This window comes from Peromyscus leucopus, chromosome 17 (genome assembly GCF_004664715.2).
Source record: "Peromyscus leucopus breed LL Stock chromosome 17, UCI_PerLeu_2.1, whole genome shotgun sequence".
Lineage (NCBI taxonomy): Eukaryota > Metazoa > Chordata > Mammalia > Rodentia > Cricetidae > Peromyscus > Peromyscus leucopus.
The window spans coordinates 52533687-52549800 of record NC_051077.1 but is presented as its reverse complement, the minus strand read 5'-3'; the positions used below and the strand labels follow the sequence as shown (position 1 = coordinate 52549800).

Here is a 16114-nt window from a genome sequence, read left to right as displayed (position 1 = left end):
GGCTAGGTAACAAGGAGGGCCTTGGGGGGGCACATGGTTCTCCCTAGTAAGGGGGTGGGGAATAGAAGAGATCTCCTGGTAGACTGGGGGCAGGTGGCGATGGGTACATGAAGGATCAGGTTTGGGGTGGATGTTGGGGGAGAGTACTGAAAGAGATGATTGAAGGGGGTGCATTTCAGGGTCAGGTAGACACCTGATGCAGGGGAAACTCCCACAAATCTACAAGGATGACCCTAACTAAGACCCCTATCAATAGTGGATGCATAGCCTGAACTGGACATCTCCTGTGATCAGACTGGTGACTACCCCAACTGTCATCAGAGAGCCTTCATCCGGTAACTGACATAAACAGATGCAGAGACCCACAGACAAACATTATGCCGAGCTTGGGGAATCCTGTTGAAGAAAGGAAGCAAAGATTGTAGGAGCCAAAGGGGTAGAGGACTTCCCAAGAAAACCCACAGAAACAACTAACCTGGGTTCATAGGAAGTCACAGAGTCTGAACCAACAACCAGGGAGCCTGAGTGGGACTGATCTAGGCCCTCTGTATATATGTGACAGTTGTGTAGCTTGGTCCTCTTGTGTGACTCCTAACAGTGAGAACAGGGGCTGTCTCTGACTCTTTACTGGCTACTGGGACCCTACTCCTCATATTGGGTCACCTTGCCAGCTTTAATACAAAGGTCTTACTGCAACTAGATATGCCATGCTTTATTGATACCCATGGGAGACCTGTCCTTTCTGAACAGAAACAGAGGAGGAGTGGATTGAGGGGGGCATGGCAGAGGAGAGGTATGGGGAGGGAATGAGAGGAGAGAAAGGAGGGGAAACTGTCGTAAAAATAAATAAAGTAAAAAAAGATGTGATTGGAATGTGACTCAATTGTGTTTTTCTCCTGTGCAATGAACAAGATCTCCTTCCACTGGGACAAGGCTAGAAAACATTCATTATTTGTATTAGTATATGACTAATATGCTAATATAGTATATCACTCAGGTAATATTGAAGTTACAGTCTGATATTATTCACATTGCAAAACAAATGCATGGATTGTCTGGAGATAAATTATTGGTGGATATTGCTAATGGCTTGGGGAAGTTAAATTCATTTAATCAACTTAAGAGTGCAAGCTCCTCCCATGCTATAATGTTTATATTGATTGTTTGGTTTTGTTATATTTTAATAGTCTGAGGAAAAAACTGAGAATCAAGAAATGACTCAACATTGAGCAGCTGTACTCAATATTATGTTACAAAATATAGTTAAATAAAAAGGGGAAAATGAAGGAGATTTGTTGAACTGATGCCAGGCCAGGACAATGCACTTGCCAGACATTCCTTGAAAACGAGAGGATGTTTGCAGAATTTGGGCAGAATGCTACCTTCACACTCCAACAAATATTTCTTGGCCAGCTGTCATGTTCTTTAGATTTATCTTTTGGGGGAAAGTCTCAGTCAGCAACACATAAAAAACTGTTCTTTATTCAGTAAGAAAAAAACAAACATTACAGATTAGTGTCTTATGCACTATAAATTTTGTAATTAGAGCTGTAACAGTATAAAAGGGCTAAGAATTAAGACTCTGTACTCTGCTTCCTGAATAAGCTGAGTCCTTTACTGTTCCTCATTTTGGTGTCCATGGTTTCTTTGACCTCATTCTTCTTGTTGTTTGTGTTTTTCCTCTTTAGGCTCTTTGGCTTTTCGGGGGCCTGCCACCTAGCTCCCAAATAAATAACACACGGAGAGACCTATTATAACTTATAAACACCCAGCCTTAGCTTGGTTTGTTTCTTGCCAACTTTTCTTAACCCACATTATCCTGTCTATCTTTTACCTCCAGGCTTTTATCTTTCTCTTTTTCTGTATACCTTTTCTTTACTTCTTACTCTATGTGTGACTAGGTGACTGGCCCCTAGTGTCTTCTTCTTGTTCTCTTGCTCCATCCTTCTATTTATTCTCTCTGCCTGTCAGCCCTGCCTATCCTTTCTCCTGCCTTGCTTTTGGCCATTCAGCTCTACATCAGGTGTTTTAGACAGCTAAAGAATCACAGCTTCAAAGAGTTAAACAAATGCATCATAAAAGAATGCAACATGTCTTTGCATCATTAAAACAAATATTCCAAGGCCGGGTGGTGGTGGCGGCGGCGGCGGCGGCGGCGGCGGCGGCGGCGGCGGCGGCGGCGGCGGCGGCGGCGGCGGCGCACGCCTTTAATCCCAGCACTCGGGAGGCAAAGCTAGGTGGATCTCTGTGAGTTCTAGGCCAACCTGGACTACCAAGTGAGTTCCAGGAAAGGCACAAAGCTACACAGAGAAACCCCGTCTCGGAAAAAAAAAAAAAAAAATTCCACCGTATAAACAAATGTATCACATTTTCAAATAATATTCTACAACAATCTTTCAGAGGAGAGTGTGAAATTCTGCCTTCTAGACAGGACATGGCTGCTACACACATCAACTTACATCAGCTATGGTTACCTACACAAGATCAAGCCTGTCAAAATTCCAACATGGATGGGGGAAAGGATCATAAGGCCTCACTGCAAGTGGAGGAACTATTGTCAGTTGATGGCTGCTGAGGGAGGGAGGGAGAGCTAGTATTCTTTGGTGATGTGCTTGCTGGTAGATTGCCCATTAACCCTGCCCCCACAGTGAACGTCCCCATAACCATGTGCACATAGTCAGCATTAATTGGTCTTGGCATTATTAATAATCATAATAAAAGCTGGGTGTTGGTGGTCCATACCTTTAATCTTAGCACCCAGGAGGCAGAGGTGGGTGCATCTCTATGAGTTCCAGGACAGCCAAGGCTGCATAGAGAAACTCTCTCAAAAACAACAAAAAAATCACAAGCAACCTTCTCACTCTATAGTTTACCATTACATGAATGACATCTTACTAGCTGATTCAAATGTAGATACTTTAGAAAGAATGTTTGAAGAAGTAAAGAAAAATTTGAATTGTTGGGGATTACAAAGTGCTCCTGAAAAAATACAAACAGGAGATTCTATTAATTATTTAGGATGTAAAATGGGTCTACAAAAAATTAAACCCCAAAAGTTGCAAATTAGGAGAGAGTGATTGCAGGCTCTTAATGACTTTCAAAGATTGCTAGGAGATATTTTCAATCTACGGCCCACTATTGTCATAAAAAATAACGAACTGATTATTTATTTAAAACCTTATATGGTGACTGAAATAGTCCAAGAGAATTATCATCTGATGCTAAGAGAGAATTGAATTGGCTTTGGTGGAAAAGAAATTACAGGATACACATGTGGATCATTTGGATCCAGAGCTCAATTGCATCCTGGTTATTTTGACCTCTATGCATTCTCCTTCAGGAATATTAATGCAGAGAGAAGACATTATCTTAGAATGGATCTTTTACCACATAAACAGAATAACAAATTAAAAACTTATGTGAAAAAGATTTCTGAGTTGATTCTAAAAGTAAAACTGAGACTTCATCAATTAGCAGGAATAGACCCAGCAAAAATTGTAGTATCTTTTACTAATGATGAAATGGACAAATTATGAGCAGAAAATGAACCTTGGCAAAGAACTTGCAGTAATTTTTCTGGGAAAGATTAACAACAAATATCCCAAAAGCAAGAGAATTCAGTTTATAAAGATTACTAACTGGCCGGGTGGTGGCACATGCCTTTAATCCCAGCACTCGGGAGGCAGAGGCAGGCGGATCTCTGTGAGTTCGAGGCCAGTCTGGGCTACAGAGTGAGTTCCAGGAGAGGCACAAAGCTACACAGAGAAACCCTGTCTCAAAAAACCAGAGAGAGAGAGAGAGAGAGAGAGAGAGAGAGAGAGAGGGGGAGAGAGAGAGAGAGAGAGAGAGAGAGAGAGAGAGAGAGAGAGAGAGAGAGAGAGAGAGAACTAACTGAGCCAGGCATGGTGGTGCACGCCTTTAATCCCAGCACTTGGGAGGCAGAGGTAGGTGGATCTCTGTGAGTTCGAGGCCAGCCTGGTCCACAAAGTGAGTTCTAGGACAGCTACAGCCATTACATGGAGAAATCCTATCTCGAAAAAACCAAAAAAAAAAAAAAAAAAAGGAACTAACTGGATTCTTTCTCATATTGTATGGGGAGCACCAATTTCTGGAGCCTCTACATTTTATACTGATGCAAACAAACCAGGAAAGGCAGTTTATAAATTAGGAAATTAAACTAAAGTGGCTCAAAGCCCTTATGAATCGGTCCAAAAGTTGAAATTATATGGTGATGGTATTAATGGATTTTATAGAACCTCTTAACAAAGTTACTCTCTCTCAGTATACAGAGTTCTTTTACATATTTAAACTGCTGAATTTATTCCTAATGAGTCAGAATTAATTTCATTATTTATTCAGTTACAAAAAATAATCAGAAGCCTGGTGGTGGCGGCGGCACATGCCTTTAATCCCAGCACTCAGGAAGCAGAGGCAGGTGGATCTCTGTGAGTTTGAGGCCAGCTTGGTCTACAAAGTGAGTTACATGACAGCGAGGACTGTTATATATAGCAACCCTGTCTTGGAAAATTAAAAAAAAAAAAGAAAATCAGAAATAGGAATCATTCCTTATATATAACATGCATCAGATCCCATACGGGTCTGCCAGGCCCTCTAGCACAAGGCAATGATGAAATTGATCAACTATTGATAGGAAATGTGCTAGAGACTTCAGAGTTTCATAAAAAACATGTCCATAGCAAGGGTTTGAAAAAGGATTTTTCCATCACTTGGCAACAAGGCAAGGAAATGATAAGTAAATGTCCTACTTGTTCTTTATAAACCCAAACTCCATTACCCACAGGAAGTAGCCCATAGGGTACTCAAAGGAATGAAATTTGGCAGACATATTTGTTTCATTTTTTCAGAATTTGGAAAAATAAAATACAGACACCAAGCCACTGATACCTATTCAGGATTTCAATGGGCAGCTGCTTTGAGTTCTGAAAAGGTTGATTCTGTAATCACAAATTTGCTAGAAGTTATGGCCATCATGGGTATACCTGTACAAAGTAAGACTGACAGTTCTCTAGAATATGTCTCTGGTAAATGAAAAAGCTTTTTCTTATTACAATATAAAGCATATTAAAGGTATATCACAGAATCATACAAGCCAAGCAACTATACAAAGATCAAACTGAACTCTAAAGGATATGCTAAATAAACAGAGGGGGTAATAAAGACCTTCAGAAATAGATTACATAATGTTTTATTAACTTTGAGTTTTCTAAATTCTAATGAGAAAGGAACAGCTGCAGAGAGACATTGGACAATAGAAAAAAAAATCTACAGAATTACTTCAACCTGTATACTTTAAAGATGTGTTGACCTTAGAATGGAAACTAGGATATGTGTTATGTTGGGAAGAGGTTTTGCTTTTGTTTCCACAGGAGAAGAAAGGCTATGAATATCATCAAGATTTATAAAGGTTTGAATTGAACAAGAGAGACCTCTTAATTAAAAAAGATGATATAGTTCATCAATCAGCATGGCCATTCAATCTAAACTAACTTTCAGACTAACAAATGCTTTTCATTTGATAGGATATAACTTGCCAAATGGGACCTCCCCAAAGTTAGGTTTGGAGAAGGGTTTTTGATTTTATCAGCTAAGGAGTCTGAAGACCACTGGATAAATGAGACATCTGTAGAAAAATGACAAATCATCCAGGAATAATTGTCCCATCTCCAACAGGATAAAATTTCATTAATCTTCCCAAATGTTTGTTTTTGCTATTCTCTTTTTTTTGTTGTTTTTGTTTTTTTTTCAAGACAGGGTTTCTCTGAGGTGGTATTGTGTTCCCCGAAATATTGTGCACCCTAATAAACTTATCTGGGGTCAGTGACAGAACAGCCACAATATTAAACATAGAGGATAGGCAGTGGCAGCACATGCCTTTAATCCTAGCATTCCAGAGGCAGAAATCCATGTGTTCAAGGATACAGCCAAGCATGGTGACTCACGTCTTTAATCCCAGAAAGCGAGCCTTTAATCCCAGGGAGTGAGGCAGAAAGCAGTGTAGATGTATCCAACAGTCTTATTAAATAAGAAACACAGAAACAATGTAAAAGAGAAAGCTGAGAGGTCAGAGCTCAGAGCTAAAATCTCACCCTTCCTCCTGCGGCATCCCAGCTTCCCGAAAGAGAGCTATATCCTGTCTGTTTGTCTTTTTATAGTACTTTGTTCTGCCTTCTCATTGGTTGTAAACCCAAACACGTGACTGCCTCGTCACTGTCTGAATGTACAGCCCCCCTAGGTCTTAAAGGCGTATGTCTCCAATGCTGACTGTATCCCTGAACACACAGAGATCTATGGGATTAAAGGCGCGTGCCACCACCGCCACACTCTTGCTATGGCTCTAATTGCTCTGACCCCCGGGCAACTTTATTTATTAACATACAATCAAAATCACATTTCAGTACAATTAGATTACCACCACAAAGCAGAAAGATATATATAAGGTGTGAGGACCAGAAACTAGAAGCTTTTAGCTGGTTAAGCTTCAGGCTTTCTAGCAGCAGTTCAGCTGAGAGCCATTTGGATATGAGCACACAGAGGCTTCCAGTATGAGGAAACAAGATCAGCTGAGAAGTTGGACAGGTGAGGTTAGCTGTGGCTTGTTCTGTCTCTCTGATCTTCCAGTGTTCACCCCAATACTTGGCTCCGGGTTTGTTTTATTAATAAAGACTCTTTAAGATTCCTGATACATTTCTCTGTGTAGCTTTGTGCCTTTCCTGGAACTCACTTTGTAGACCAGGCTGGCCTCGAACTCACAGAGATCTGCCTGGCTCTGCCTCCAGAGTGCTGGGATTAAAGGCATGCGCCACCACTATCCGGCTAAGCTGGTCTTTTAGTAGTCCCAGTCCAACTAAAAAAATCAAAGCTGGCTTTGAAGTTGGGAGTGTGGCTTTCTCCTTCTCTAAATCCAAGCATGTTCAGTAAAGTAAAATCTAAAATCTGTCTCATGTTGGAAGAGCCACCTGATATTGGATAAAAGAAAAGCCAAAATTTAGGGACTATTTTATTGTCACTAATCTCAGAATCTTTTTTGTTTGTTTGTTTGTTTGTTTTCAAGACAGGGTTTCTCTATGTAGTTTTGGTGCCTGTCCTTGATCTCAGCTCTGTAGACTAGGCTGGCCTCAAACTCAGAGAGATCTGCCTGACTCTGCCTTTTGGGTGCTGGGATTAAAGGCATGTTCCTTTATTTTGACTTTTTAACAGCTTTTCTTAAGGTATAAATACTATTTCAAAATTTACAAAATTAATACATATTTTAAACTTTTGTCATAATGTTAATGGTCATATAGAGTACTAACTAATTGTCGAAAAAGGCTTCATCTAGCTTCCTGTACATGATTTCAGGTTTGAATCTTTATCAGGTAAGTAGGAATTAAGTTTTTGTATTCTGGATGTTTGTAACAAATATTGATCCTTTAATCTCTCTGAGATCTGCTCAAACATCTAAAGTGTTTAAGTTTTCTGCAATGAACCATGACTACACCTAACAGCAACCTTTGAAGTCTCCAAAAGGATGGGCCCCACAACAATTCTCCCAGAACTATGATAATACCACTAAGCTGACAAACACCACCCAAAGATCAGCTTTGTACAAACTGCAAACCGCTCAGGATAAATTTGAGGTGACAAGCTGAGATGATCCAGCATCACAGACTACTCTAGCCAGGACCTGAGACAAGCCCTGCACTTTCTTATTACACAGAGACTAGATAACAAATGATACAGCTACCCCTCCCAGGATTTGACAATTAACTCAAAGTTTTCTTTTCAGGACCCCTAAAGATGCCATCACCCCCAGTCATCAGGAAGTAAACTTAAGAAGATGCCACCCACATTTCCAGGAGGTGAGGTCAGTGGTTTTCTGTCTTTCAATCGGTTATGAGTATTTGTCATCATTTAGGGTGCTGGGTTATAAGTTGCTATTGGTAATGCTCAGGAAAAAGGATGAACAAGGAGTTTAGGCTCAAGATTCTTGTTTTACAAAGAAAAAAAGGGGATATAGATATGATAAAATAGAAGGGTAGATTATTGAATCTACTCTAGAAACGGGGGATATAGAAATAAAATAAAAAGGTGGATTATTGAATCTACTTTTAAACCAAAAAAAGCAACTACTCTATTTAAATATTTTACATTGATATGGATCTTTGTGTATTGATACAAATTTGAAATTGATTTTGTTAGAACATACTGTACATCCATTTCTACTCTTGTTCAAGGTACTGTACCTATACAACTCATTTAACAATGTCCTTAAAAGTTATTATTACCAACTATTTAGAATAATAAGAAAATGCAAGTTAGTAATTGTTCACCTATTACAATTGAACTTGTAGTCATATTAGGTATGTTTTCAAGGTGAAACAAAAGATATATTTTAGACAGGTCATCTTCAGAGACTTTGGAGATCTACAGACTATGGCATTTAATGCTTTAATAACATAGTTTTTTTTTGTTTTGTTTTGTTTTTTTGTTTTTTTGTTTTTTTGTTTTTTTTAAGATAATGAGATGTCTGCTCCTGGCAGCACCAATCTACTTCAGAGATGATGGACATCAAAGAAACTCCATATGGAGTTTGCTTTCTTTGTGGCAAAAGTTAGCCACTGTGTAAGAAAATGTCCTTGCCTCGACTGCTGACAATATGCTGTCCAAAATGGACAAGCAGTATGCAAAATAAAGGACTGCTGAACTTTGCCAAGACAAGGTAGGACAGCCCTTCAGAATATCCTGTTTTACAGAACTCTGTCAGATATGCTAGGCCTGTAGGCCAAAGATGGATGCCCCAATGTTACAGACGAATCTTTGGTGACTGTCCAGGCAGTCAGACGTTTCTGTCATTTTTTACATTTTTTGGAAGTGCTTGCTTGCACTTCCTGCTTACTCAGGTAATATTTCCTTTTTGGGTCTTGGATAGAGTTGAAGACTTTATTATTATAGCTATAATTTTCCTTGTTACTAGATTCAGAAAAGAAATTCACTAAAGAGGTATAAAGTGTATAAAGATATAATTCAAAAGATAGTTTGGGGTTGGTAATACAAGTTAGGATAGGAAGTGAATTGGGTATAGCACTTTGGAGTCACCAAAATAGGATAGATAATGGAGTCTTTTCTCTGAATTTGCCAAACGTTTATGGACTAGACATTGTTGATATATTTATTGCCTGTATATATTGTATATAATTATTGTACTTATTGTATATAGTTTTTCTTATATTAGTTATAACCTTTTTTATTTTAGACAAAAAGGGAGAAATGTGATATTTTGTTTGTGCTCTAACAAATAAAGCTTGCCTGGAGATCAGAATGCAGATCCAACCACTAGAGGCCAGGTAGTGGTGGCACACACATTTAATCCCATTACTTGGGATCTCATGCCTTTGCTGCCAGTAATTGGGAAGCACATGCCTTTAATCCCAGTACTTGGGAGGAGGAGGAAGCAGGAAATGATATGGTTGGGCAGAGAGAAGAAGTGATAAGGCAAGATGGGAGACAGCTCAGCCCTTTCAGTCTGAGGATTCTTAGAGATAAGGTCTTTCTAGTGGCTGGCTGTTCTGCTTCTCTGATCTTTCAGCTTTCACCCTGATATCTGACTCCAGGTTTTTATTGTTAAGACCAATTAGAATTCACACTACACACATCTTTGCATCATTAAAACAAATGTTTCACAGTAGAAACAAATGTAACACATCTCAAAATAATATTCTACAGTGTGAATCCGTTCATGGTATCAATGAGAACTGGATAAACGAAGGCATCCCATATTGCATACAAACCTTGGGTTTCTTACCAAATGTCAGCTATTATTTGAAAGTAATCAGAGCAACTGAAGTGTGGAAATCACATTTATTATTCTAACAGTTTATTTTTCACTATGAGTCTTCTCATGTTTGTGAAAGCTACTGTAACGACCAAAGGTTTTCCCACAATGCTTACAAACATAGGGTTTTTCTCCTGTGTGTACTACTTCATGACTACGAAGGGAACTAGGAAAAGTGAAGGATTTCCCACACTGCTTACATGAGTAAGGTTTTTCTCCACTGTGACTTCTTTGATGTATGTAAAGGTAACTGGATTGAGCGAAGGCTTTTCCACAATGCTTACATATATGGGGTTTTTCTCCTGTGTGGATTACAACATGACTTTGAAGGGAATTAGAAAAAGTGAAGGATTTCCCACACTGCTTACATGAGTAAGGTTTCTCTCCAGTGTGACTTCTTTGATGTATGTGAAGGTAACTGGATTGAGCGAAGGCTTTCCCACAATGCTTACATACATAGGGTTTTTCTCCTGTGTGACTTCTTTTATGTATTTGAAGGTTGCTGGAACAAGTGAAGGCTTTCCCACATTGCTTACACACGAAGGGTTTCTCTCCTGTGTGACTTCTTTCATGTATTTGAAGGTATCTGGATTGAGTGAAGGCTTTCCCACAATGCTTACATACATAGGGTTTCTCTCCAGTGTGACTTCTCTCGTGTACTTGAACATCACTGTGTCTCTTAAAAGATTTCCCACATTGTTTACATTCATGCTTTCTCTCTCTAGTGTGAATCCTTTTATGATTCTGAAGAGCACTGAGATTGCTAAAGGCTTTATCACACTGTTTACAGACATAGGATTTCTCTCTCATATGAATTTGTTCATGCTTCCGAAAGCTTTGGGGAGAACAGAAAGCCTCCCCACATTCCTTACATTTATATGGCCTCCCACCATGTTCTTTATACATATGAGTTATGCATCTATTCTGATATCTGTGGGACACATTTAGGGATGAAGGACCAATGAAGTCTTCATACTCAGGGCTTTCACATGGCTTTTCTCCAGTTTTTTGGTTCACCACAGGATCTGGAATCTCTTTAAAGATTTCTTCCCAATGACTACCTTCATAGTCACAGAGCCTCTCTACCACTTGACATCTGCAACAAAAGTAAAGCACATTACAAAATAATTTTACATTATATCAGGAAAAGTGTAAGCTTTATATCCTGTATAAATTGTGTACAATGATACAGTGAAAGCTCAGTAAGATGGTTTCATTAGTAATAGTCTAAGTGATATCATGTGGAGTTTCTATGTAATTTTTCCAAAGTTAACTCTATTGCAAAAATTGAAAAATCTGTTACATTTAAATATAGCTTAAGTGTTCCTCATCTAAAACACAAAGGACAGATGTGTTAGATTTTAAAATATTAGACCTAATATCTAAGTGCAAACATTCATTGAAGTTTCAAATATACCTTGCATCCAAAACATAAAGGTAACGTCATATAATCTCTTTAATAATTTTGTGTATGAAACAAAGTTTGTATATATTAAAACATCAGAAAGTGTCATTTGTGGTGTCATGTTTATACTCAACAGATTCATATTTAAATTTTTGAATTATAAATGCTCAGCCTGTAGGTATATTTAAAGATATTTTGAAAACAAATCAGTTTGAAGCTTGGCTTACTTTGTTGTGTTTGTTTGAAATATTTTCTACAATTTCAGGTTTTCTGAGCAGCATTAGTTTTTCTCGTGAGTGTAAATTACCTCAGATTTCCTCCAGGATTCTTGTACTCATTTTCAGTGTTCTGTTCTCCCAATTTCTGTCCTAAAAGTAGACCCAGAAAACTCATTATTATGAGTTATTATGCAAAATTATGATTCAAGTTCTTGTTACACTGTGGCCACAAAGTTTATTCATCTAAGTATTCCATTTCATATCCCAAGTCACAGAACAGCAATGATTGGCAGTAGACATTGTGTGAAGAAATTATATCCCTCTTACCTATAGCATGCAGGTTCCTGATGGTTTCTCTCATCACAGTTCTGTAGAGATTTTTCTGTAAAGGATTCAGCAAAGTCCACTCCTCCAGGGTGAACTTCACAGCCACATCCTCAAAGGTCACTGACTCCTAAAACAGATCACATGTGTTTTCAGGAGAAAGGGTGAGACTGACAGTATTGGGGACCTATACTCAATTCACAGGAAATTCTCACGTTACTGGAAATTCTGACATTTATTCTGTGAATTATTATATTCTGACCACTATCACACAATTTTCCTGCTGCTGCATTTGAACATTCCCTTGAAGAAATGACAGAACAGTGACATCTGGTGAGTTGTGATATGTTGTTGGGTCATCCCTGAGGTTTCATTGCATAGCGGGTCTGCAGCATGTACTACTCAGTATATACAACAGTTACTGTCAGAAGTTTAGAGGCTTCAAATTCATTAAATGTAGGTGTTCACACAGTTCCATCTCCTTTACTTGTGTTTAGATGTCAGGCTTCATCAGTATAGCTGCCAAAGGAACTTAATTTGCCAAAACACTTCTTGTATTTGTTTACTAGCTTCCACTCTTAAAGTTGGCGCCTTTTTAGACACTCAGTAGAAAAAGCCTCCTTGGCTACGATCAAAAACACCAATGACAGCCAATGTTGGAGAGGATGTGGAGCATAGGGAACACTCCTCCACTGTTGGTGGGGATGTAAACTTGTACAACCACTGTGGAAATCAGTATGGCGGTTTCTCAGAAAATTAGGAATCGAACTACCTCAAGACCCAGCCATCCCACTCTTGGGCATATACCCAAGGAATGCTGATTCATACCATAAAGATACATGCTCAGCTATGTTCATAGCAGCACTATTTGTAATAGCCAGAACCTGGAAACAACCTAGATGCCCATCAACGGAAGAATGGATGAAAAAATGTGGTACATATACACAATGGAGTACGACTCAGCAGAGAAAAACAATGAAAGCATGAAATTTGCAGGCAAATGGATGGAACTAGAAAAAATCATCCTGAGTGAGGTAACCCAAACCCAGAAAGACATTCATGGAATGTACTCACTCATAAGTGGATTCTAGATATAAAATAAAGAACAATCAGACCACAACCCATAGAACCATAGAGGCTATATATATAGCATGGAGGTCCCTAGGACAACTGTGGCTTATAATAAATTTCGGTTTTACTCAATTATTGAAAAAAAAAATAGCCAAATGAATGGAAACACATGAACTATGAACCAAAGGCTGAGGGGCCCCCAGCTGGATCAGGCCCTCTGAATAGGTGAGACAGTTGATTAGCTTGATCAGTTTGGGAGGCAACTAGGCAGTGGGACCAAGTCCTGTGCTCATTGCATGAGTTGGCTGTTTGAAACCTGGAGCTTATGCAGGGACACTTGGCTCAGTCTGGGAGGAAGGGACTGGATCTGCCTGGACTGAGTCTACCAGGTTGATTGAAGTCCTCGGTGGGGAGGATTTGCCCTGGGGGAGGATTTGCCCTGGAGGAGGTGGGAATGGGGGGTGTGCTGGGGGTAAGGGGAAGGGGTGGGAGGGGGGAGAATAGGGGAACCCATGGCTGATATGTAGAACTGAATGGTATTGTAAAATAAAATAAAATAAAATAAAAATAACAACAACAACAAAAAACAGAAAGAAAAAGCCTCCTTGGTCAGCTCCCTATTCTTCCTGGGTACAATGTCTAATAAGCTTCTTCTAAAGACACATTTTCATACCTGTTGTCACAACTTGTCATTTGAGAAATATATAATTTCTATGATTACACTAACCAACAACATTTGGGAGCATGAACATAGTATACAATAGTTCAAATGAATTAAATGATACACAAGATTAAAGAAAGATAAGTGTTCTATAGTACAATAGTATAATTATCATTGACAATAAATTAATGCATATTTCAAAATGCAGCAGAGAATTTGACTTTCTGGAGAGATGGCTCAACACTTTCTTTTTTTTTTTTTTTTTTTTTTTTGGCTAGGCAAGTGCTCTACCACTGAGCTAAATTCCCAGCCCCTCCCCCCCCTTTTTTTGAGAATTTGACTTTCTAATACAATGGAATGCTGTGTTATGCACCACATACACAGAAAATAGACTGATAGAACAGGTACTGTGGTATGGTGGCAGAATTGAAGAACACTTTAATACCTATGGGGCAAGGACAAACTGGTTTTATATTTATCTATATTTCATGTCCAGGAATCAACTCACTATATAATTAAATGAAAACAATAAAACTCTAATGCTTTGAAAAATCAGTCAAATCTTTAGGATGCAACAAAGAATTTTTCTTTTCTTTCTTTTTTTTTTTTTTTTTTCCGACAGGGTTTCTCTGTGTAGTTTTTTGGTTCCTGTCCTGGATCTCACTCTAGGGACCAGGCTAGCCTGAAAATCACAGAAATCTGCCTGGCTCTGCCTCCCAAGTGCTGGAATTAAAGGCGTGGGTCACCACCATCTGGCTTAACAATTTTTCTTATCATAAAAAAGAAGTTGTGTTAGTGTGTCTTTAATCCCAGAACCTGGGAGGCAGAGACAGGGTGACTCAGTGAGTTCAAGGTCATAGCCTGGTCTACATAGGGAATTTCAAGCTAGTCAGGGTTATATAATGATATCTTGGAGTGAGAAAGTGAGGATGGGGATGAATGAATCAAGGAGAGCAGTGGCGTTGGATGTAGAATGGTCACAGAGCTGGGTGGAGCTCGCCTGTGGCTTTGGGGACTAGCACTCTGGACTGACTGCAGTTCTGGTCAGCTAGCATGATCCCTCCCAGACATAATTTCCATGCTGAAGAAAAGAAAGGGATCTAGGTCCCAGGCCATGATGGATCCTTGGATAGAGTGATCATGGCAGATGATGCTCAGATTTGGCAGTAGTGAGGTCTATATGGGTCAAGAACGCTGTGGCCAATGCTGTTCAGCAGGGAGTAAAATCTTTGTGACTGGGAAGCCTCAGTGGTTAAGAATGCTCGCTGAGCAAGGGTGAGGACCTGCATTCTCAAAAGCACCCAAGTAGAAGGTAGGCGTCCGTCACAGGTGACTGTAAACCTAGCACTGTGGGTGGGACGAGGACAGGAGGATCGCCGGAGCTTGTCAGCTTAGCCATGGGTTCGGTGGGTTCGGTGAGAGACCCTGTCTCACGGGAATAAGGTGAGCCTTGACAAAACAAGATGTCCTGCTCTGGCCTCGTGCACGCCGGGACGTAAAGTCTCTCACAAAGGGACTGTCCCTTAAACCCCTAAACCTCCAACTCGGCTTCACATCATCCAGTCTCGAAATCTTTCCCGTGGCGAAGCCCCGACCCCTGCTTTTGTCTGCCTGGAGGTCCCCAAGCAGAAAGGGCACTCACTCACTCTCCAGGACCGGGAGGCCACAGAGCTGTGCCGCGCCTCCGCCCCTCCGCCCCGCCGTGGGATCCCGGGCACCGCTGCGCAGAGGCTCCCGCGGGGAGCCGGACTGAGGGGCTCGCCCAGCCCTGCCCCACCGCTGCGCAGAGGCTCCCGCGGGGAGCCGGACCCGAGGGGCTCGCCCAGCCCTGCCCCACCGCTGCGCAGAGGCTCCCGCGGGGAGCCGGACCCGAGGGGCTCGCCCAGCCCTGCCCCACCGCTGCGCAGAGGCTCCCGCGGGGAGCCGGACCCGAGGGGCTCGCCCAGCCCTGGGATCCCGGGCACCGCTGCGCAGAGGCTCCCGCGGGGAGCCGGACCGAGGGGCTCGCCCAGCCCTGCCCCACCGTTGCGCAGAGGCTCCCGCGGGGAGCCGGACCAAGGGGCTCGCCCAGCCCTGCCCGCCCGCCTCCTCGCCCACCCGCCGCTCACCATGTCTGCTGCAGCCCCACGGAGGCTCCTGGGCTAGCGTTCACGCGGCCCCGAGGCTCGGCCACAGCCCTGGCTTGGGACGCACACAGCCCACAGCGGCGAGGATGGATGGAGGCGCCAGGGAGAAAGATGGTGCGGGAGGCGCCTTCGCTCAGCCCACCGGCGCTCCTGATTGGGCAACGCACACAACCCGCAGAGGTCTTCCGTCCGCACCGGAAGACGGCTCCTCGGGATTGACGTCACACAGTCTAGGACCCGGGCTCCCTCGGTGCGTTGCTGAGAGCCGCCGGGAAGACAGGCGGCAGACACGGCCCTGCCTCCCGGCACTCCTGACCGGACCGTCCGCACCAGCCGCTTCTGCGGCCGTCGTTGCTGGTGCCCGCGGATTCAGTCTCGGAGTGACGGGATATCGTTATCCTCCTACCTCTAACTGACATCACCTCTTCCTCTCCTGTCAACACCACTAAGGAAACTCAGTGAGACACACACAGACAT

The 16114-nt window shown here is 41.6% G+C and overlaps 1 protein-coding gene across 1 annotated transcript; it reads right to left on the bottom strand.

The window, feature by feature from the left end:
- Positions 1-9839: 9839 nt before the first annotated feature.
- On the bottom strand, positions 9840-15858 carry LOC114709581 (zinc finger protein 136-like). Its single transcript, XM_028893512.2, has 4 exons — positions 15620-15858; positions 11783-11909; positions 11545-11605; positions 9840-10928 (listed from the first exon to the last, which is right to left on the bottom strand). Exons 1-4 carry the CDS (start codon positions 15620-15622, stop codon positions 9875-9877), a joined length of 1245 nt encoding a protein of 414 aa, XP_028749345.2. The 5' UTR covers positions 15623-15858; the 3' UTR covers positions 9840-9874.
- Positions 15859-16114: the final 256 nt, after the last annotated feature.